Genomic DNA, 22,642 nt, shown 5'->3' on the forward strand with positions numbered 1-22,642 from the left:
CTTTGAAACACTTTGATAAAGGTGAGAGTGCTAACTGAAACATTAGTGTTTTTTTGCTGAATAAACACCCATATTTTCTTCTTAAGACATGTGAGTGCAAGCCTTTTTCGTTCTTGCTTTTTTTCCTTCAGGCCATATGCACTTTTGAGAAAGGCCTCGGAGAGGCCGAAACGTTAGTCCTTTAGTCAATAAACATTTTTATTTATTTTTTAAGACCTGAGAGTGCGGACCTTTTTTGGATATATATATATATAGTTCAGTTTAGGAATGAATCATTCCAAGACCAGCACTTCCCTTTGTGAAAATTCTCCAAATTTTATTTAGATACACATATCAGTGTCCAATGTTTCGGTCCTTGTTAGGACCTTTATCAAGGACCTTAATAAAGGTCCTAACAAAGACTGAAACGTTGGACACTGATATGTGTATCTTAATAAAATTTGGAGAATTTTCACAGGGGGAAAGGGAAGTGCTGGCCCTGGGATGATTCATTCCTGGGATGATTCATTCCTAAACTGAACTGTGTGCTTGAGAAATTGACCATGCACCCCGAAGGCTATCTGAACAGAGTGTTGATGCTTAACAAAGATTTGGATATATATATATATATATATATATATATATATATATATATATATATATATATATATATATATATATATCCAAATATATAAATATATATATATATATATCCAAATATATAAATATATATATATACATACATACAGCGCTATATAAATAAATGATGATGATATATATATATATATGTATATATAAATATATATATATATATATATATATATATATAGATATATATATATATATATATAGATATAGATATATATATATATATATATATAAAACCATAGGAATGGTGCACTCCATAGACAAAATTAATACCTGGGTTTTAGTGAAAAAACAAAAAAATGTATTACTATTAAGCCTCAATGTTTCTATCCCCCATAGGGATCTTCCTTGTTTGTTTTTGAACCTGACGAAGATCCCTGTGGGGGATCGAAACGCTGAGGCTTAATAATAACATTTTTTTTGTTTTTCACTAAAACCCTGTGAGTGCTGCAATCCTTGTTCACTATATATATATATATATATATATATATATATATATATATATATATATATATATATATATATATATATATATATATATATATATATATATATATATATATATATATATATATATATATATATATATATATATATACACACACATACATACAATAATATTCAATTTATTTTCATTTTATAGATGACAATGAATGTCAAAATGCAACAAACATATGTGGTGAAAATGCTAACTGCACAAATACAGATGGTGGCTACTACTGCACGTGTGTCCCTGGTTTTAATTCAAGTGGAGCTGAAAGATTTGTGACTAATGATGGAACATACTGCATTGGTAAGTGAAAATGTATTTTTCATAAGCCGAATACACTTTTGTCTTTCCTAATCTATAGTTCATCTAATCAAATATTAATTTTAATTAATAACATTATTAATATTATCAAATCCAATTTTATGTTTGAACTAGGGGAAAAATATATGTGGAGGGAGCTATTAATCACAGTCTGCCAGCAGCAGCATTGTTGCTAAATATGGCACAATGCTGTTTCATTACATTGAATTTCTGCATGAGTTCCATTTATTTCTTTGACAAATCTGTTTTTTTGAATCAGTATTACATGTCTTACACATGGGAAACCTTAACAAATGCCACATTTTGTATATAACTAGGATTATTAACATACTGCATTTATATGTTTGAGGTATGATCTAAAATATTTTGTTCTGTCGCTGAAGAATAGTTAGTTGAATAACATATCCAGTGCTGTCAATATGGCTATGCACAGCAAAGCTATTTTATCAGACTTAAAAAACAAATCACATTTAATGCTGCAAAATAATTAAACACACAGTAGCAGACATACCATGGATCTCAACATAATAATCAGCCCTGATATTAAAACAAATAATGTTTGCAATGTTTCACACTGTTGAGATCTGGCCTCTTGTACTGTAGCGTCTAATAAATCATAAATGGAAGAATCAAACTCTCACCCAGGGATTTAGAGCACTCTAAGCAATTATCAAGTATCAGGCAAGTTTTTAAGCATTTATCTAAAGAAAGAACAAAAAACAAAAAAAAAAACCAAGGAGAATCTGTAATGAGAATTAAAACTGAAATAAAACTATCCAGAAACCAAGGTAGTCATGAACCTCATCATGTGAAGTTACGGGGAGGGTTGATCTTTAGGACATTAGGATGTAATCTGTGATGAACCCAGCTTAGTGCAGGAGACTAGAGGGTCAATGACTGTGCCGATATTCAGCTAACCATCCTTTGGCCCACAAATGTGTTATTTGCATAAAGGTTGTGTATATATATATATATATATATATATATATATATATATATATATATATATATATATATATATATATATATATATATATATATATATATATAAATATATCAAAGGAGCGAGGTGCACACCAGGAACCTTTGAAGGGTTAAAAAATCTTTTCTTTATTTATTACATCTTATAAAACAGGTCCTGTTTTTATAAGATGTAATAAATAAAGAAAAGATTTTTTAACCCTTCAAAGGTTCCTGGTGTTCACCTCGCTCCTTTGATATTTTTGTATACTATTAATAAGAGTAGCACCTGGGTCATTTTCTATCGTGAGGTGTGCTGAACCCATTTGGACTAAGTTTATATATATATATATATATATATATATATATATATATATATATATATATATATATATATATATATATATATATATATATATATATATATATATATATATATATATATACACTTTGTGGCTGGTGCACACGGCGAAAGATCCAATGCCCGTGTGCTGGTTCAAAACAATCACATAGATTACTAGAAAAAAAAAAAAACGCATCAACCAGGATTTAGTATGAAAAATCAGATATCAAAATTTATTATCAACGTTTCGGCTCCATAGCTGGAGCCGTCTTCTTTCCTGAAGACGGCTCAAGCTATGGAGCCGAAACGTTGATAATACATTTTGATATCTGATTATATATATATATATATATATATATATATATATATATATATATATAGAGAGAAATACTTGCCGTCACTGCACTCACCACTCATTTGCGTCAAGGCTGGGTGCTAACCAAAAAATTATAAAGTCCAGTAGATGAAAGCACTCACAGCTCCATTGTAAAGTTAAAGTTTAAAAGGTTTCTTTATTGAACCCACATCTGATCTGATGTGGGTTCAATAAAGAAACCTTTTAAACTTTAACTTTACAATGGAGCTGTGAGTGCTTTTATCTACTGTGACCACATTCTGCCTCACACTGGTATAGTGCTGGAAGGGAGTGGCAGCTTCCTCTTTGCTTTCCACCTAAGAACAGGGTGGATGTGTGTTCTGCGCCTGGGCATGGGTCCAGTAAAGTTGGGGTACAGGGCCCCGTGAATGAGGCATTAGATAGTGGCAGGTGTAGCTCCTGTAATAGTACACTCTAGGAGTGTAAGTCAGTTAGGGCTGAGCTAAAAAGAGCAGTTCTGAGCTCCAACATAGGAGTGGCAGTTTGGATGTATCTCTCCCAGGCCATATTGCTTGTAGTATAGGGATCCCAGTGGAGAGGGAATCAGGATAGAGGATTTCCCCTGAGGTGATCCAGACCACTACTGGAATATGTTGCAGAGGTGAAGTGAGATTCCTGCCAAGTGTCAGCCGCTGTTACGCTCTGTATGTGATGTGCCTGTACCACTTGTCTGTGAACAACTGTGATGTGAGTAATCCCTTTGGATGTTCAATAAATTGTTTTCAAGAACCCTCTGTCTTATTTCTCTGCATAGCAGCATGCAAGGTGTAGTTGCACAACACCATTTCCTTCCTCTTCCACACAGCAAAGGCCCACTCTGGGTGAGAGAGTCCAGTGTAACCAGTGTTCTACTGGTACTAGTCCGGGAAGGCTGTTATTGAGCCCAAAAAACGTATATATTTTCAACTGCAATACGAATATTGCATGTATATCATCTTCAAAGCATTTCACAACTGCTATAGTATGTGATGAAGTGTAATATTCAGCAAAGTATGCCACCTTTATCTCCTGACATATCTGACATCTATATTCCCAAACTCCAGAAACAAAATCCCAAGAAAGATGAAGCTTAGAGGTGAAAGTATGGAAACGTAGAACAGAACACCTAATTGGAGCCCAATATAATTATGTGTCTTCTAAGAATGGCCTGTATGAAAGAAAGATTTCAAGCCAATCGATTAATAAGAACATAGTAATATATATCCTTGAGAAAGGTCCCCAGGTGGGACCGAAACGTCGGATAATAATGCTGTGTTACCAATAAAACACTTTATTTACTTCTACAATGAGTGTGCTGATCCATTACTACTGTGTATATATATATATATATATATATATGTAGAGGTTATCGGCACTCACCATTCATATGATCAACTGCTGGGTGCTAACCAAATACTTAAAATTGTATATTTATATGCATTATATTAATTGTTTAAGAATATACAGAAACCATACACCTAATAACACTTGGCAGGTATGATTTAGACATTGCAGGTTTTGTCTTTGTTGACACTGGTCCTATCAGGCAGAAATTGCTCAGAACCACTCTCTTCAGATTTCCAATCTCCAGCACCAGTGTCTGAAACAGACTGATCATCATCATCATCATCGAACAACGCTAATAAAAAGTAGCCGCAATAGTTCTCCCTGAGCAAATGACAATGTGGCAAAGAGAATGCTGTCATAGGGCAGTATTGTTGTGATCTGCTTAAGAGAGGTCTTAAATACCGGTACATTTTCTCAAGAACACTCCAGTCTGGGTGTTGCATATTATTTAAAAAGTATTTACTGAACAATGGAATTCATACTTTGTGGAGGCCTGTAATATCAACAAAGACTTTATGAAAGAGCTGGCTTATAAATGAGTATAAATTTACTGAAAGTCCAATTGCAAGGCCTGAAAGCTAAGAGAATAAAAATTCAGGCGTTAGAAATGTTGCCTCTAGAACTTAGCACTATGGCTGAGCATTATACATTCCCAGATTTTTATTTTGTTGCTGTTGATTTCATTTTTGTCTATGATATATAAAATGTACACATTTTAACACTAGGCTAAAGAAAAAAATACCTGATTTTATTATTATATTACTTTAAAGCTTTGAAGCTTTTTGTGGGATCTCATGCTAGAGACCCTAGTTTGATTCCCTGTGGCAACTTCTTGTGACCCTGGACAAGTCACATAATCTCCTGGTGTCCCGACTACTATAGTGTGACTATAACGGTTACCTTGCTTGCTGTAAAATCGCTTTGAGTCCCAAGGGAGAAATAAGCTATATAAAGTAATTCCATTTTCATCTGGACAGTGCAAACTTTTTCCTGGCATATTCTTCTTGTGACACAGGAGCCAATCCAGAGCAGTATATATGGAATAATGTAATATTTACTGATAACTGCTGAGTGTTGTTTGTATATGCTGCCAATTGGTGAGTGTAACATGTCATTAAAAAAGTTTTATATTTTATAAAGATTATAATCAACGCGTAAATATTTGTAGAGAGAGGGGTTTGACATTGCAAATGACCCTGCATATTACGTTTCATGACATTCTGAGTGAATGTTGAGCTGGTTTATTTATAAACCCATTGTTAACAATGGACAGGATCTGTCTGAAGACTGGAAAAACCCCACCACAGTGGTCCTTATGTTATATGTATATTACTACATTATACATTTTATTATTAATCATAAAGAAAACCAAGCTCACAATAGAGCAAAGGTGCCAACTCAGTTGGTACCAGGGTAGAGAGGGATTTCATATTTGTGATCCCCATTCCATCTTTAAGGGAATATAATTAAAATCAAAAACATTGTTTAAAATGGCATTTTCGCGAATGTTTAGCGCTGCTCGCAATGTAAAATCATTTGCTGGCAATATTACATCGCTCATTATCACTATAAACAAAGATTCATTATCACTATAAACAAAGATTAGCATTAAGATGTTTTGCAATTGTGAAATTTTATTACATACACTGTGCATGTTTGCAAACTTTGCAAGGAAGTTGTTGAGGTCTTAAATCGGTCAAAACAATGAAAATCGGGGTGGCTAATGTTTGCAATGGTCTTTGTGAGAGGTTTTGTGCTAACAAAACATATTGCATTCCCCCATTTATGCATAGAGAACACAGAGGCCCCTCAGGATATTAGCACTTACCCCACTGTGCACTGGGTATGGGAAAATGGGCCAAAAGTATATTTTCTACTACTCAATAAATTATTATAAATTTGCACAGTGGATGCTAAAAAAACAGCATTGAATTGCCCACACCACCCAAATGGACAGTAAGAATAAACTGCATCAATATTCGAAAATTGCATTTTTTTTCCATCTTTCATAAAAATCATGGCATAAAAATATGATCGCAAATATATTTGAGTTAAGAATTTTCAAACTCTAATTCGAATGAAAAACTCTGCCACCTAAAACTTGTCGAGACTCTATAGAAGTCATTGGGTGTTTATTAAAAGGACTCAAGCAAGTTGATGTTCAAGATTTTGTTTGTTTTTTTTAGTTTTTCAATCAGTTGTTATTTTACAAGCTCACTGAAAGCAAAGCATGTAACCTACTATATCTTGGTCACAGGCACCAGTTCCCATACCCGCTCAAAGAGCGGTCCTCCAGGCTTACGCATTTCATGTTCTTACAACTCTAAGGGGCAGATTTACTTGGGTCGAATATCGAGGGTTAATTAACCCTCGATATTCGACTGCCGAATTTAAATCCTTCGACTTCGAATATCGAAGTCGAAGGATATATCGCTATTCCTACGATCGAACGATCGAAGGAATAATCGTTCGATCGAACGATTAAATCCTTTGAATCGAACGATTAAATCCTTTGAATCGAACGATTCGAAGGATTTTAATCCATCGATTGAAGGATATTCCTTAGATCAGAAAATTGTTAGGAAGCCTATGGGGACCTTCCCCATAGGCTAACATTGGCCTCGGTAGGTTTTAGCTGGAGAACTAGGGGGTCGAATAAATTTTTAAAGAGACAGTACTTCGACTATCGAATGGTCGAATAGTCGAACGATTTTTAGTTCGAATAGTTCGTTTCGAAGTCGTAGTAGTAGTCAAAGGTAAAAGTAGCCAATTCGATGGTCGAGGTAGCCATATTCGACCATTCGAAATTCGAAGTATTTTTCCTTCTATTCCTTCACTCGAGCTAAGTAAATGGGCCTCCATAGGCCTATGATTTAGGGGCAAATTCACCAAGGGTCGAATATCGAGGGTTAATTAACCCTCGATATTCAACTGGGAATTAAAATCCTTCGACTTTGAATATCGAAGTCGAAGGATTTTAGCGCAAATAGTTCGATCGAACGATCGAAGGAATACTCGTTCGATCGAACTATTAAATCCTTCGAATCGAACGATTCGAAGGATTTTAATCCATCTATCGAAGGATTATCCTTCGATCAGAAAAAACTTGGAAAGCCTATGGGGAAGGAGGTCCCATAGGCTAACATGGACTTCGGTAGCTTTTAGGTGGCGAACTAGGGGGTCGAAGTTTTTTCTTAAAGAGACAGTACTTCGACTATCGAATGGTCGAATAGTCGAAAATTTTTTAGTTTGAATCCTTCGATTCGAAGTCGTAGTCGAAAGTCGAAGTAGCCCAAAAAACACTTCGAAATTCGAAGTTTTTTCACTTCGAATCCTTCACTCGAAGTTAATGAATTGGCCCCTAAGTGTTGAGAGAACACAAAACACATAAGGCTGTAACTTAAGTTTGTACTATAATAAACATCTACTTATGAAATGCATATATAACTTATGTTTGTACTTAAATAAACATCTACTGTTTACATATAATTGCCTGGAGGACCGCTCTTTGAGTGCCTGCTCTACAAACAATACGGTGATATCTGCTCCCCAAAGCTGAAGGCTCAGGGCAGAGCACCTGGGCCTTCTCATATACATGGTTTGTTTCTGAAAAACGTTTTTTTGCTATTTCTTTGGAATGGGGTTTGTCTGAGAAGAAAATAAAATGTACATTTATATTTATTTCTGGAAGTTTAGATAATGTTTACACACACTTTTTCTACATAAACCAAACTGAATGAGCTAATGTAAAAAATGGGAATATTGTCTCTTCTAAATAAATACGCTAGCAATTGAGGGGTGGAATGTGGTCAGATTTTTTTTTTTTAAATCAAGATTTATTTAATTTGAAGAAATAGAACTTAAATCATCCTTTTAAAATGGATAAAACACACAAGGATGCATAAAGAGTTATTACCTATTTCAGCAAATACTGAAATGCTGCATATAAGCAATTTATGGTAGGTACAGGCGCTTCATAAGTAGAAGTTAAAGACTTTGAGAACATTAATTTAAGTTGTATTTAGATTATTGTGACCCAAGTTTGTAAATTATTTATTATATTTTCATATCTTTTTCTTGATGTTCTCATAAAACATTTCTGATTTTGTTTACTCTCTAGAATACCAGTTTTATTTGTATTCTATTGAAGATATGCACACCATCTGTATGAACAATATCTTGTTCAGAATTTCTGTGCTTTATCATTAATAATCAAGATAATATTCTGTATATTTATGTATTATGTATCATTCTGTTTTCCATTATATGGATTAATTTCCGCTCCTCCTACATTCTTCATCCAATATTACATTTTTAATATATGTACTCAGGAAAACATGTGAGAAAAGCAATTTAACATGGTAAAGAAAAATGCAGTGTCCCTGTATGTGCAATAAATAACCTGTTCTCACTGCCAATACATACTGATGTTGTTTTCAGCAAATATTATTTAGGTTTGTCAGCAAAGCTCATTACAGTCAATGTGTCATTCTCATTTTGCTTGTTGATATAATCCCTTAACATGATTAAAAGAAAAAGAAGAGCTACTCTTATTTACAGTTCAGACAAATGCCATGTAGTGTCAGAAATTCCATAAATCTGTGTATGTGCAACTGGCTGTAGTAATATGTTTATGTCAGCATGGTACAAAATGAATTCTAAAATTAAAATGCAAACTTCATGCTTCATATATTAAAGAGGCAGTTCAAATCCTCAAAACTTATATACAGTACCATAAATAAGACTTTTTTCAGTTGCTTTACATTTTAAATTGTTTTTTCACATTTACATTTTATAGGAATGGGATCCATTATCGGAAGCATGTTATTGAGATACTGTAGCTCTGAATTATGGAATGGCTGTCCCCATAGACTCCATTTTATTCAAATAATGCATTTTTTTAAAATAATAAAACAGTACCTTGTACTTGATCCAAACTAATATATAATAATTTTTCAGTTTGCTGCCCAGTTTCCCAACTTAGACAAATCACTCTGCAAACTGACAGCATCCTGCATGGAACCTATAGTTCTGCACAATTTAGTATCATCTGCAAAAATAGAAACAGTACTTTTAATGCCCACCTCCAGGTCATTAATAAACAAGTTGAAAAGCAAGGGACCTAGTACAGAGCCCTGTGGTACTCCACTAACAACTCTGGTCCAATTAGAAAATGTTTCATTTTCCACCACTCTTTGTAGTCAGGTACAAATACTATGTTCCAGGCCAACATTTCTTAATTTAACCAGTAAACTTCTGTGTGGCACTGTATCAAATGCTTTAGAAAAGTCAGAGTAAATCACATCCCCTGCCATCCCAGAATTGAGGTCCCTCCTTACCTTCTCATAAAAAGAAATTAAATTAATTAAGTCTGGCAAATCTAGCAAGATCTAGTATGCATAAAACCATGCTGGCACCAACTCATAGTATTGTGATTTGCTATGAAGTCCATTATGTTATCCTTTATTAACCCTTCAAAAAGCTTTCCTACCACTGACATCAGACTAACTGGCCTATAGTTTTGAGGCTGAGAACAGGATCCCTTTTTGAATAGAGGCACCACATTAGCAATTTGCCTGTCTCTTGGCAACATGCCAGATCTCAATGAATCCTGAAAAATTAAGTAAAGAGGTATGGCAATCACCGAACAACGCTCGCTAAGTACCCTGGGATGAATACCATCTGGCCCTGTAACTTTATTTATCTTAACATGTTATAGTCTCTTTTGAATTTCCTCATGTGTGAAACATGCATCATTAGTTGTATTACTAGAATTGGGACTATTAATAAGTGTTCTGTTCCCACATGAAGGCGAATGAAGGTATAACTAACAATAGCTGTGTGACTTCCTACCTTCGTATCCAAGCAGTGGGGCAGACCGGACCGGCAGACGCTCAGGTTGGATGGATTCAAACGTAGACACAGGGATGAAATCAGCCTGGGTTTATTTGATCCAGAATACAGCAATAAACGGTGATACAATACTGTTCTGTAGTAGTGGTATCAATACTGTCCTGTAAATGACTTTCCTGAGGCTAACTGCTGGTCAAAAACTGATGCCTTCACAAGCCCAAAATGTCTGAATGTCCAGTCACACAGTAATGAGGCAAAGAAAATGGCTGCCGGAAGTGAGAAGGACTGAGCTGCAGAAAACCACGCCCCTGAGAGGAAAAACTTTACTAACAAGAACAGAGGTGTGCAGCATGCAAATTTTGTCCAGCAGAAAGCAGCAGTACAACAATGCACAGAAAATAACATAGATAAGAAGGATTGATAATAATGTAAGCAATTAACTATGAGGAGAACAGCACACTCCCCGTCTGAAATTTACTTTGGGAATTTCACTATGACGAATGTCCATGAAATATAACACAAACCTGCAATAAAAACATGTTAGAATGCAATAAACATAACAATATAGTTGGCTTTCTTGGCTTGTAATAGAGAAGATGTCTATAGTTCAACTTCAGTCCTGTTCATCCTGCAGGAACGTTCTCAATTGGTAATATCAAAATGAGTTCGTTAATTGGCCTTGCGAACGTTTTAAGCTCGCCCTTCCTGAAGATCTTCAACTCCACTTTTCGGACTTTGCCATCCTTGCTAGGGAAAACCTTTGTAATTAGTCCCATAGGCCAAGCAATCCTTTCGGTTTGTTGCTCCTTCATCAATACAAGGTCTCCTTCTTTCAAGTTTGGTTTTTGGTGTTGCCATTTTCTTCTTCCTTGAAGAATATTGAGATACTCCTTTCGCCATCTGTTCCAGAAGTAATCCGCCAGGTATTGTACACGTTTCCAGTGTTTTTGGTAGATATTTGCGTGAGTAAATTCTTCACTAGGCATTAGTATATTCTCGGTTTTTTGGGTAAGTAGAGTAGCTGGAGTCAGTATGGCTGGTGTTTCAGGATCCATAGACACTGGCACAAGGGGTCTTGAATTGATAATAGCCGAAACTTCGGCAAGAAGGGTGACGAGTCTCATGTGTGAGTCTTGAAGAGTTTACATCCATCAACATAGAATTTAAGATGTTGCGTGAGATCCCGATCATTCTCTCCCAGGAACCCCCCATATGGGAACTATGAGGAGGATTGAAGATCCAGGTGCAACCTTTCTCCGCCAACTGATCTTGAATGGGCTTAGTGTCGATGTTCAGTTCTCTACAGGCTCCAATGAAGTTACTTCCTTGGTCTGACCTCAACTGTTTCACTGGTCCTCTGATTGCGAAGAACCGTCTTAAGGCATTAATGAGACTGGATGTGTCCATGGATTCTATCACCTCTATGTGAACGGCTCGCACACTCATGCAAGTAAATAGCACAGCCCAACGTTTACTGTTTGCGTGACCGCCACGGGTTCTGCGTGCGGACACCATCCATGGCCCAAAGACGTCCAGGCCAGTATAGGTAAAGGGCGGTTCTGAACATAGTCTATCTGCAGGCAAATCAGCCATTTGTTGGTGTAGCAGTTTCCCTCTTGCTTTGCGACAGTGCACACAGTCATGCAGTATTCGGGCTACAAGTTTTTTCATACCTATAATCCAAAGACCTGCGGACCTTAACTTGCCTTCGGTGATTTGTCTGCCCTGGTGTTCAGCCTTTTTGTGGTAGTGTCGGATCAGCAACACGGTGATATGATGTTTGCTGGGAATAATTAGAGGATTTTGTTCTGCAACTCCTAGGTGGGCTTGATTCAAGCAACCACCAACTCTGAGCAGGCCAAAACTGTCTATAAATGGATTTAGGTTGGCAAGAGGACTTTTTATAGGAATCTGCTGTCTGTTGTACAAGCACTTCCATTCTACATTAAATTCTCCCTGCTGGACATGACGTATTATGAGAGACTCGCTATGAGAAATGTCCTCAGCAGAGAAGGGTTTATGGCAGACATGCCAACCATGACAATCTTTATCTTCCTGGGTATTGTGATAACATCTAGCGATGTGCACTAACCTTGCAATAGTTCTGATGAGTCTCATCCAACTGGAGAAACGTTCAAAGCGATGACAATGGAGGCTGGAGGCTTGCCTTGCTTCAGTGACTAATGCACTAACTTCAGCGCGGATTTCTGGATCGTTATCCGGATCCTGGATGCTGAAATCTTCCTGTACACGTTCATCCGCCTCTCCTAGCAGAAACTCTGGACCTGTAAGCCAAGAAGAGTTAGTAAAAGAACCTATAGACATAGGCCTAGTGGCATGATCTGCTGGATTGAGTTCGGATGGTACATAGTGCCATTGTTCAGGTTTGGAGGACCTCCTGATTCTCTCTATGCGGTTACTGACATACACATAAAATCGTTTTTTCTGATTGTAGATGTAACCTAAAACGACCTTACTGTCAGTGTAATACTGGACTTCATCTATGTCGCCATCCAATTCTTGTTGTATGAAATCCGCAATTTCCACTGCTAACACGGTCCCACAGAGTTCAAGTCTGGGAATAGTATGATCAGGCTTGGGGGCTAACTTAGCCTTACCAAAGACAAATCCAACGTGATTTTGATTGTTGGGGTCTGTCACCTTCAGATAGACCACCGCTGCTATGGCCTCAGTGGAGGCATCCGAGAACACATGGAGTTCCTTCTTTACGCTAGAGGTAAGTGAGGTTTTAATATAGCATCTTGGGATGCGGATCTCATCTAAAGCACACAAAGATTGCTTCCAGGCTTCCCATTTTTGCTCTTTATCAGAAGGAAGAGGGGTGTCCCAATCCTTGATGGTTTCAGAAAGCTGTCTCAGTAGGGATTTACCCTGTATAGTGATGGGTGCTACAAATCCCAGTGGATCGAATAGGCTGTTCACCACGGATAGGACACCGCGTTTTGTGAATGGCTTGTCTGCACAACTTATTTGAAAACCGAAGGAGTCGGCTGAGAGATCCCATCTGAGGCCCAAGCTCCTTTGCACAGGTGGACTATCCTGTCCCAGGTTAATATCCTTGAATCCAGGTGCATGATCGCCCGACTCGAAGGCCCTCATCACGGCCAGGCTGTTTGAAGCTATTTTGTACAGTCTAAGTTTAGCTTGGTACAACATGCCTTGGGTCCTTTTCAGCAGATCGATAGCCGCTTCCTCAGTTGGTAGTGATTTGAGTCCATCATCTACATAAAAGTCTTTTTCCACAAAGTCTCTGGCATCTGTGCCATACTCCGATTCTCCTTCTAACGCAGTTCTCCGAAGGCCGTACATCGCTACGGCAGGTGATGGGCTATTTCCAAATACGTGTACCCTCATTCGGTACTCCACCGTCTCTGCGTTGGTGTCATTGTTCTTATACCACAGAAACCTGAGGAAATCCCGGTGGTCCTCTCTGACTACAAAACAGTGGAACATCTGTTCGATATCAGCAGTGATGGCGATAAGCTCTTTCCTGAACCTCATCAGCACTCCGACCAGGTTATTTGTCAGATTGGGACCTGTAAGAAGGACATCGTTAAGGGATACACCTTGGTGTTTGGCACTTGAATCGAAAACAACCCTAATTTGATTAGGTTTCCGTGGATGATACACTCCAAATGAAGGCAAGTACCAGGACTCGTTGTTCTTTCCTATGGATGGAGCTGGTTCTGCGTGGTTATTACGGAATATTTTATCCATGAAGGCAACGATGTGTTCTCTCATTTCAGGCTTACTGTTCATGGTACGCTGAAGAGAGTTAAATCTGGATAGCGCTTGCTCTCGATTGTTCGGGAGTCTTACCCTGGTGGCTCGGAAGGGTAATGGAGAGACCCAGTGATTGGTTTTGTCTTTAAAGGACTCACTGTCCATTATCTTGACAAACTCTCTGTCCTCTACTGACAATGCTACTTTATCGTCATCTTTGGTTGTGTGAAAGACCGATCTCCCCAAGTTGTCAGCAAAGAGGGGAGAAATGATGTCGGGTGGTTGTATGAGGTCTGGAGACTTCTCTTTCACTTCATAGTGATGAGGACACGGCTTAATGCAAGTTGTGCGTCCATCTCCACGCACGTACGTTTTGAAAGAGTTAATTCTTGGTTGATCCAAGCATACATTTCCTATGACTACCCATCCCAAGTCCAGTCTCTGGGCATATGGCGCGTAGTCGGGACCATTACATTGTTGGCGCACCTTGTGCACTCTTAGATTGTCTCTGCCGAGCAGGAGTAGAATCTCTGCGTTGTTGTCCATAGGTGGGATAACGTTGGCAAGGTGCCTTAGGTGTGGCTGGTGAAATGCAGCTTCTGGGGTAGGGATCTCATCCCTATGGTTAGGTATTTGATCGCATTCGATCAGTGTTGGTAGGGGTATTTCTGTATTCCCATTCATGGGAGAAGCAATGAATCCTTGTGCCCTCCTTCCGCTAGTCTCTATGCGGCCCGAGCAGGTGTTTAAGATGTAGGGTTCTGATGGTCCCTCTATTCCAAAGGCATCGAAGAATTTAGGTCCTGCTAGGGACCGGTTGCTTTGGTCGTCAATGATAGCATACATTTTTACTGCCTTTTCTGGTAGTCCCTCTGGATAGACCTTGATTAGGCATATTCGGGCACAACATTTCTCACTCTGGCTGTCGCCACATACTTCCAAACATGAGCAGGAAACAGCGGTGGCTGTGTTAGCGTGATTCTGAGGCTCCCCGCCATGACTTGGAGCAGGACTGGTGGTGAAGACAGCTGGTGAGTCTCTGGTGAACGGAATTGGGTGCATAGCTGAGGCATGTCTTTCACTATGACACTCCTCACACTTGATGATGGATTTACAGTCCTTAGCCATGTGCTCCAATGAAGCGCAGCATCTGAAACATACCCCAAGCTCGCTGAGAACTTTCTTCCGCTCCTGCATGGTTTTAGATCTAAACCCTCTGCATTTGTTCAGTGAGTGTGGTTTTTTATGAATGGGACATTCACGATTGAAGCACTTGTCTACTGATGAGGTATTGTACTGTTTACCCGTGGGTGCTGCAGGTGATGGTAGGTTAGTCTTTCTGACACTCACACTGCTCTTAAAGTCTCTGTTTTTATGCAAGACACTTTCATACCTTGAAGATGGTGTCGCTGAAGCTGCAGTGTTGAACTCCAGGAAGTCGAGGCTGGGGTCATTCCTCATCTGGGACTGTTCATCGATGAATCTGCAGAAATGAATAAATGGGGGAAAGGTGACGTTATGCACTCTTTTGTACCTTGAGACTGATGCCGCCCACTTTTCTTGCAGACTGTAGGGTAACTTCACGACAATTGGGTTCACTCCATGGGCTGTATCCAGGTAGCACAGGCCGGTCAAGCGAGGGTCTCTTTTGGCAAGCTCTAATTCCATGAGCAGATCACTCAAATCCTGAAGCTTATGGACATCCTTGAGATTGATTTTTGGGACGTTCTGCAGTCTCTTGAATAGGGCTTTCTCTATTGCTTCTGCACTGCCGAATGTACGTTCGAGTCTCTGCCAGGCGGCAGCGAGACCTGCTTCTGCTTGTCCCACATAGACAGTTCTGAGGCTCTTAATACGACTTGTGGAGCCTGGGCCCAGCCATTTGATCAAGAGGTTGAGCTCCTGCTCTGCGGTCAGGTTGAGGTTGGCAATGGCGGCTTCGAAAGTTGCTTTCCAGGCTCTGTAGCTCTCTGCACGGTCATCAAATTTTGAGAGACTTGTGTTAATTAGCTCTCTGCTCACCATAAACCTGGCAAACTCGGACATATCCGATTTCTCACTGCTTGTTGCCATGACAACTTGTGATGCCCCCGGGGCATGTGGGCTGCGTGGCGTGAAAGGGTGAGATGCTTCTGGGTAGAATGATGTTGCTGCAGGGTTGAGCTGTGGTCTAGCCTCTGTAGATTGTGATGACTGCTGCTTGAGCTGTGGCGGTAGGCCAGGAAATGCCGGGTAGCCTTTTTGCTGTAACACCTGTCCTTGGTAGGGCACATCTGGGTGAACGTCATCAGGTTGCTCAGGTGCTGTGGGTGGCACTGGCACTGTAGGTAGAGTTGACTTGAGGGTTTCAATGTTGTCGGCTTGGACAGTACTGCAAACTGGGGGTGGTGCAGGTAACTGCTTCAGTACATAGTCACTGGTGCGATCAGCTGGATCATCTATCTCCTGTGGTGGCAAGCAGACTGTGTCAAGGCCTTGGCTCAATGCTTGCTCAAGTAGTCTTACTTTAGCTAATGCAATTTCCTCTTCCATCTCTGATTCAAGAATCTTTATTTGAGCCTCTGCTTCTGCCCTCTTAGCCTCTGCGTCTGCTGCGGCCCTCTTAGCCTCCGCCTCTGCTTCTGCTATCTTGGCCTCTGCGTCTGCTCTTTTTGTCTCTGCTTCTGCCCTTTTTGTCTCTGCTTCTGCCCTTGCGAGAGCTTCTTTTTCAGTGAAGGAGCGTCTCACCTTGGATTGCTCTGCATTTATGCGGGCCTCTAGTAGTCGGTCGCTTAGGGCTGAGCTTCTTGAGCACGATGATCTGTATGACCGAGAGGAATGTTTAGATGAATTTGATCTGTGGGATCTAGTTTCTTGCAGATGGGAGATACGGAGTTCCGCTTTATCTTTAGCACGCAGCACCATGGCGTCTCTTTGTCCGTCTATTAATTCTGCCTTGCTCAGTTCTGATGGGGCTTCATCATTATTAACATCTTTTAGAAAGGTTATATACCTTGTGGACAGTCTCTTATATCTTTCATGAGCTGTATTCAGCCGCCCTATAGCAACTTGTAAGCTTGTGGCATCACCCGAGGATTTAAGTCCTGACATGATGGAGGAGACCCGTTCCCATAGCTCTTCCAGGCTATCGCATAGCTCATCTTTCCTTGTTTGATAGTTTTCTCTGACTTTTATTGTCGGTTTGAGAGAGCGTCTTGGTCGCACGACTTGGTCTGCTGGAAGTGTGGAATCTGCTTCCTGTTCTTCATAATGATCAGTATCAGGTTGCATTATCGTTGTTTCATTACTGGGGAACTGTGGGAGGTCTTTTTCGGCCATTTTGATTTAAGGTGCGCTGTCTCTTTAAGAGAATAAACTTTTGAATTGGGGGCTGAAAATAGCAGTGCGGCTCTGCTGAGGCACCCTGACAAGGTTCCTCAAGTGTTTTTGGTGAATTGCGGGGTTTGGTAAGGTGCGGACCCCGCGTGCATTAACAGTTCTTATACTATGCGAGCAAAGGTTAATACAGGATGTAGAAAATGGCTTGATGGGTTGTGGAGGACTTTCAGGTGAGAGTATAGATACTGCAGACACGTGGTGCTTGCCTTTTGGCTTCTGTGACGTGCACTGTATCTGGGCAGATTTGCTGCAGGTGGGCCTGTTGCCAGGGCTGTGAGGTAATCTGTGGCCAGGGTATGGGCATTAAGGCAGTTTTTGACTGTTCTGTTCCCACATGAAGGCGAATGAAGGTATAACTAACAATAGCTGTGTGACTTCCTACCTTCGTATCCAAGCAGTGGGGCAGACCGGACCGGCAGACGCTCAGGTTGGATGGATTCAAACGTAGACACAGGGATGAAATCAGCCTGGGTTTATTTGATCCAGAATACAGCAATAAACGGTGATACAATACTGTTCTGTAGTAGTGGTATCAATACTGTCCTGTAAATGACTTTCCTGAGGCTAACTGCTGGTCAAAAACTGATGCCTTCACAAGCCCAAAATGTCTGAATGTCCAGTCACACAGTAATGAGGCAAAGAAAATGGCTGCCGGAAGTGAGAAGGACTGAGCTGCAGAAAACCACGCCCCTGAGAGGAAAAACTTTACTAACAAGAACAGAGGTGTGCAGCATGCAAATTTTGTCCAGCAGAAAGCAGCAGTACAACAATGCACAGAAAATAACATAGATAAGAAGGATTGATAATAATGTAAGCAATTAACTATGAGGAGAACAGCACAATAAGGAAACCTTTATTAGCTGGTTCCTCATTTGTGTAGACGGACGAAAAATATGAGTTCAGAATCTGAGCTTTTTTTTGTTCTCATCAACCAGCTGTCCCCCTCTGATATTAAAGGTCCCACCCCTTCCTACTTCCTATTTTTTTACTATTAAAATATTTAAAAAATAATTTTGAATTATTTTTACTGCTTGCTGCAATATCCTTTTCTATATCAATTTTAGCTTGCCTGATAGCTTTTTTTGCATGATTTATTGACCTCCTTGTACCTTATAAATGTTTCGGCTGTCCCAGCTAACTTGAAATCCTTAAAAGCACATCTTTTCTTACCCACCTCAACACAAACAATTGAACCAAAAAGGTTTTGCTTTGCAACGATGTTCCTTGCTTACAAGTGGAATATACTGACATGTATATTTATTAAGCAGTATTTTAAATACTTCCTATTTTTTTTTCTTTGTTTAACCCTGTGAAAATCATTTCCCACTTAATATGTTGTTAAGATGCCCTTATACTTTCAGTATAAGTGTTCACATCTGAAATTTAGTGTTTTAGTTACTTCCATATAGAATTGCCTCTGCAACAGAATCTCAAAGAAGACCATGTTATGATCACTATTCCCTAAATGCTCACCCACACAAATGCTAGAGATGAGTTCAGTATTATTAGTTATTACAAGATCCAATTGAGATTTATTCCTAGTAGCTGAGAAGTTAGCATAGTTGGGTGTAAATAGCTTCTTGTGTAATTGGATTTTAGATTTTGTGTAACAGGCCCCAGAATGTTTCTGTCAGAACCAGCCAGGATTCAAACTCTAAGGTGTGTGTTCCTGGGACTGTGCACTTACCAGTTGAGAAACTGGAGGATCTTATGGCTGCTCCTGACCAGTCCTCCTACTCATGTATTCATTATATTCATTATCTTTTTTCTGTCACGTGTCCCCGCCCACCTTATTAGTCCCATGTGTTCTTCATCCTGTAATCAAGACCCTTTATAATCCTGTCCCTGACCATTGCTCTTTGCTTGATCATTGTGCTTCATAGCCCAGATCTTGCTGTTCTGTTCTTGAGATTCCTGTTCCTGCGATTCCTGTTTCTGAGACCCTCCCTCATTCCTTGATTCCCAGCTTTGTTCCTGCGCTCCTGGCGCCTCCTAACCTGTCTCATTGGATTTCTTGGCCTGTTTTTGGACTGACAATTGGAATGGTCACTGGGCTCAGTTTATGCCTGCTGATTCCTTCTGTCTCTGGATATTATATTTCTTTATATTTTCATTTATTTATTTTGAAAAGATTTTATTTGATTTTCATGTTAAACAAGTTATAACAGTATGACAGCAAATATTATGCAGATGAAAAAAGACATGTTGTAATCGATACAATGGCATAGTATTCTTTATATTTTCATTATTCACCTGTTTAGTTACTTTGTCTCATTAAATCTTGTGTTTACTTCACCATGACTTTAAGGGGGTTATTAATCAAAATCCAAAAATAACTCATTATCTTCTGAAAGCTACTCCTACAAAATCCGCACAGATTTTTCCCCCTTATTTATCAATGCATGCAGGGCAGCCATCAGGGGGGCACAGGGGGTACTACTGTACCGGGCCCAGGCCGTAAGGGGGGCCCGGCTGTGTTACAGTTTTAAATTAGCCGGGCCCCCCTTAACGGCGCCGAAGGTCACCAGGTTATGTGCAGTTGAAGATCCGAAGCCACGCCGAAGACCTGCTGCTGCTGCTGCTTCTCAATTGTCACTCACTAAACTCTGTGCGGCAAGGCAAGTACACTCTTTTGTTCTTCCGGTGCTGCTGCTGACACGGAGGCTGAGGCTGAGGCTGATGTGGGTGTGGGCGTGGATGAGAAAGAGGGAGGGAGGGGGAAAGGAGCAGAAGCTTTTAACCCTGCAACTCCAGACTGAACAGTGGAGAAGAGTCAGATATTGTAACATTGGCACTGGGAACCTCTCTGTCCAGCCTGTATTTGTGTAATCATCTTAGCATCAGCCTAGTGTTGCTGCCATTCTATCCTAGTATGTCTGTTGTACCTTATTATTTGGCAGATCTTTCTAGTGCTCATGTTGCTTGCTTATTCTAGAAGTTAAAAAAAAGTTTACAATTACAATTTTTTAATAGAACCATAAGCAGCATTACTAAAGAAATAAAAAGCCCAGCTTAAAGGTCAATTAAAGGAGTTGTCCACATTTAAATTAACTGTTAGTATGCTGTAGAGAGTGATATTCTGAGACAAGTTGTAATTGGTTTTTATTTTTTATTATTTGTGGTTTTTGACTTATTTAGCTTTTTATTCAGCAGTTCTCCAGTTTGCCATTTCTGTAATCTGGTTGCTAGGGTCTAAATTCCCCTAGCAACCATGCACTCATTTAAAAAAGAGACTGGAATATAAATAAGGGAGGACCTGACTAGAAAGATGAGTAGTAACAAGTAGCAATAACAATAAACTTGTAGCCTTACAAATCATTTGTTTTTAAATGGGGTCAGTGACCCAGTTGAAAAGTTGCTTAGAATTGGCCATTCTATAACATACTGAAATATAACCTAAAGGAGAACCACCCCTTTAGGGTAAGAAAGGGGGAAATATGTATTTGCTGCCCTAGATATTAAGAATGACAGAATTACTGGCACTCTGATGTAATACTATACCTATACTCATCTCATGAGCTATGGGGGTTCTGACCAAAGGTTGGACCTTCCAGGGGGGGCCCTTTCCAAAAGATGGACCTTAAAGAGATACTGACACCGGAAATTAAACCTTCTTTTACATCAATCATAATATTGTCTTTGCCGAAGACCCAAAGCAGCGCATAAGAGCTGAAGCCACGAAAATACCCGATGCTACGAAAGGAAACTGAAGAAGAACCTAGGATAAGTTACACTGAACACCAATGTTTTATTTTATTGAACCCCTGGCCAACAATGTTTTTTTTTTAAATTTTAATAGGGGCCCTGACCACCAATGTTTTTTTAAAAACTTGTGAGTGAGGGGTTTACTGTTTTTAGCGCTGGTGTCTGTGTGGACTTTTTACTGTGGTGTGGGCAGGATCTGGGATGGGTGGGGCCACGGGGCCCAGAAAATTTTGCTGTACGGGGCCCCGTGATTTCTGATGGCGGCCATGAATGCAGTTGTCCAAAAAAGTGTGAAAACGCAAAAAAGTGTGAAAAAACTTGAATTGTACAATTTTTTCTTATTTGACGCCCAAAAACTCAGATTTTTTGTGACTTCTCTTTTTAAAGGGATTCTGTTTATGATGTCATTTTTATTTCTAAATAACACTGTTTACACTGCAAATAATTCACTCTACAATATAAAATTTAATTCCTGAACCAGCAAGTGTTTTTTTTTTTGTTGTAATATTGGTGTGTAGGCAGCCATCTCAGGTCATTCTTCTTGGTCATGTGCTTTCACATGAGGGAGGTGGTGGTATCACTCCAGCTTGCAGTACAGCAATAAGGAGTGACTGAAGTTTATCAGAGCACAAGTCACATGACTGGGGGCAGTTGGAAAACTGACATTATGTCTAGCACCATGTCCGATTTCAAAATTAAATATAAAAATGATGTATGCTCTTTTGAGAAACAGACTTCAGTGTAGAATTCTGCTGAAGCAGCAGCATTAACTGATGCATTTTGAACAAAAAAAAATTCCCATCACAGTATCCCTTTAAGTACCAACCCTAATATCATTAAACCTCCTATAGGGGGCTCTTTGAATGGCCCACCATTCTGTCCTTTGTTTCACTGAGCTGAAACCTTCCTCTTGGTGACCATTTTGTGTTCTTCTGTTACTTTAACTTGAAACTTAAATTCTTTCATATCAACTTTTTCTTTCCGTGGCAGTCTCACAGTGGTATGATGTTGGAATTGCTCTTGTCTTTGCAGCTTGACTTGCATTGTCCTGAGGCCAGTCTGGTTCTCTCTCCTAGAGAAAATATTCTGGGGCCCTGTGACCCCTGTGTTACCTAACCTGTATGTGCCTACTTTGTGATCTGCTCCCAGGCCTGGTATACTTGTCCCTGCTGTAGAAATGACTGTCTGCTCCCAATAATAATGGGGTCTGGGCTGCGGCAAATGGAATTCCTGTGGTAATCAAATGCAAACTTGTGGTGGGAGGGCAGCTGCAAGTTGGGGAACTGTTGGGAGGGTGAACTGGAAACCTGCAGGATTAGATTGTGACTTACTCTGGTGTATTGACGACAGCACATCCTCGTATTTACTGAGAGGATCTTATTCACAGTTAAATTATACAGTAGCTAAGATTTGAAGTCAAGACCTCTGACTCCTGCTTGCTTTTCACTAAGCACTGGGCCAGGATGGCAGCAGTTCAAATGTAGCTCTAAAAGACAAAAACAAAAAGATTATGTGGCTC

The 22,642-nt window shown here is 39.5% G+C and overlaps 1 protein-coding gene across 1 annotated transcript in view; it reads left to right on the forward strand.

The window, feature by feature from the left end:
• adgrl4.L (adhesion G protein-coupled receptor L4 L homeolog) overlaps positions 1–22,642 on the forward strand; it is a 99,242-nt gene that overhangs the window by 34,179 nt on the left and 42,421 nt on the right. The window contains 1 exon segment of the mRNA NM_001090191.1: positions 1,271–1,420. Coding sequence (NP_001083660.1) covers positions 1,271–1,420 — 150 coding nt within the window.

The sequence above is a fragment of the Xenopus laevis genome, chromosome 4L (genome assembly GCF_017654675.1).
Source record: "Xenopus laevis strain J_2021 chromosome 4L, Xenopus_laevis_v10.1, whole genome shotgun sequence".
Classification (NCBI taxonomy): domain Eukaryota; kingdom Metazoa; phylum Chordata; class Amphibia; order Anura; family Pipidae; genus Xenopus; species Xenopus laevis.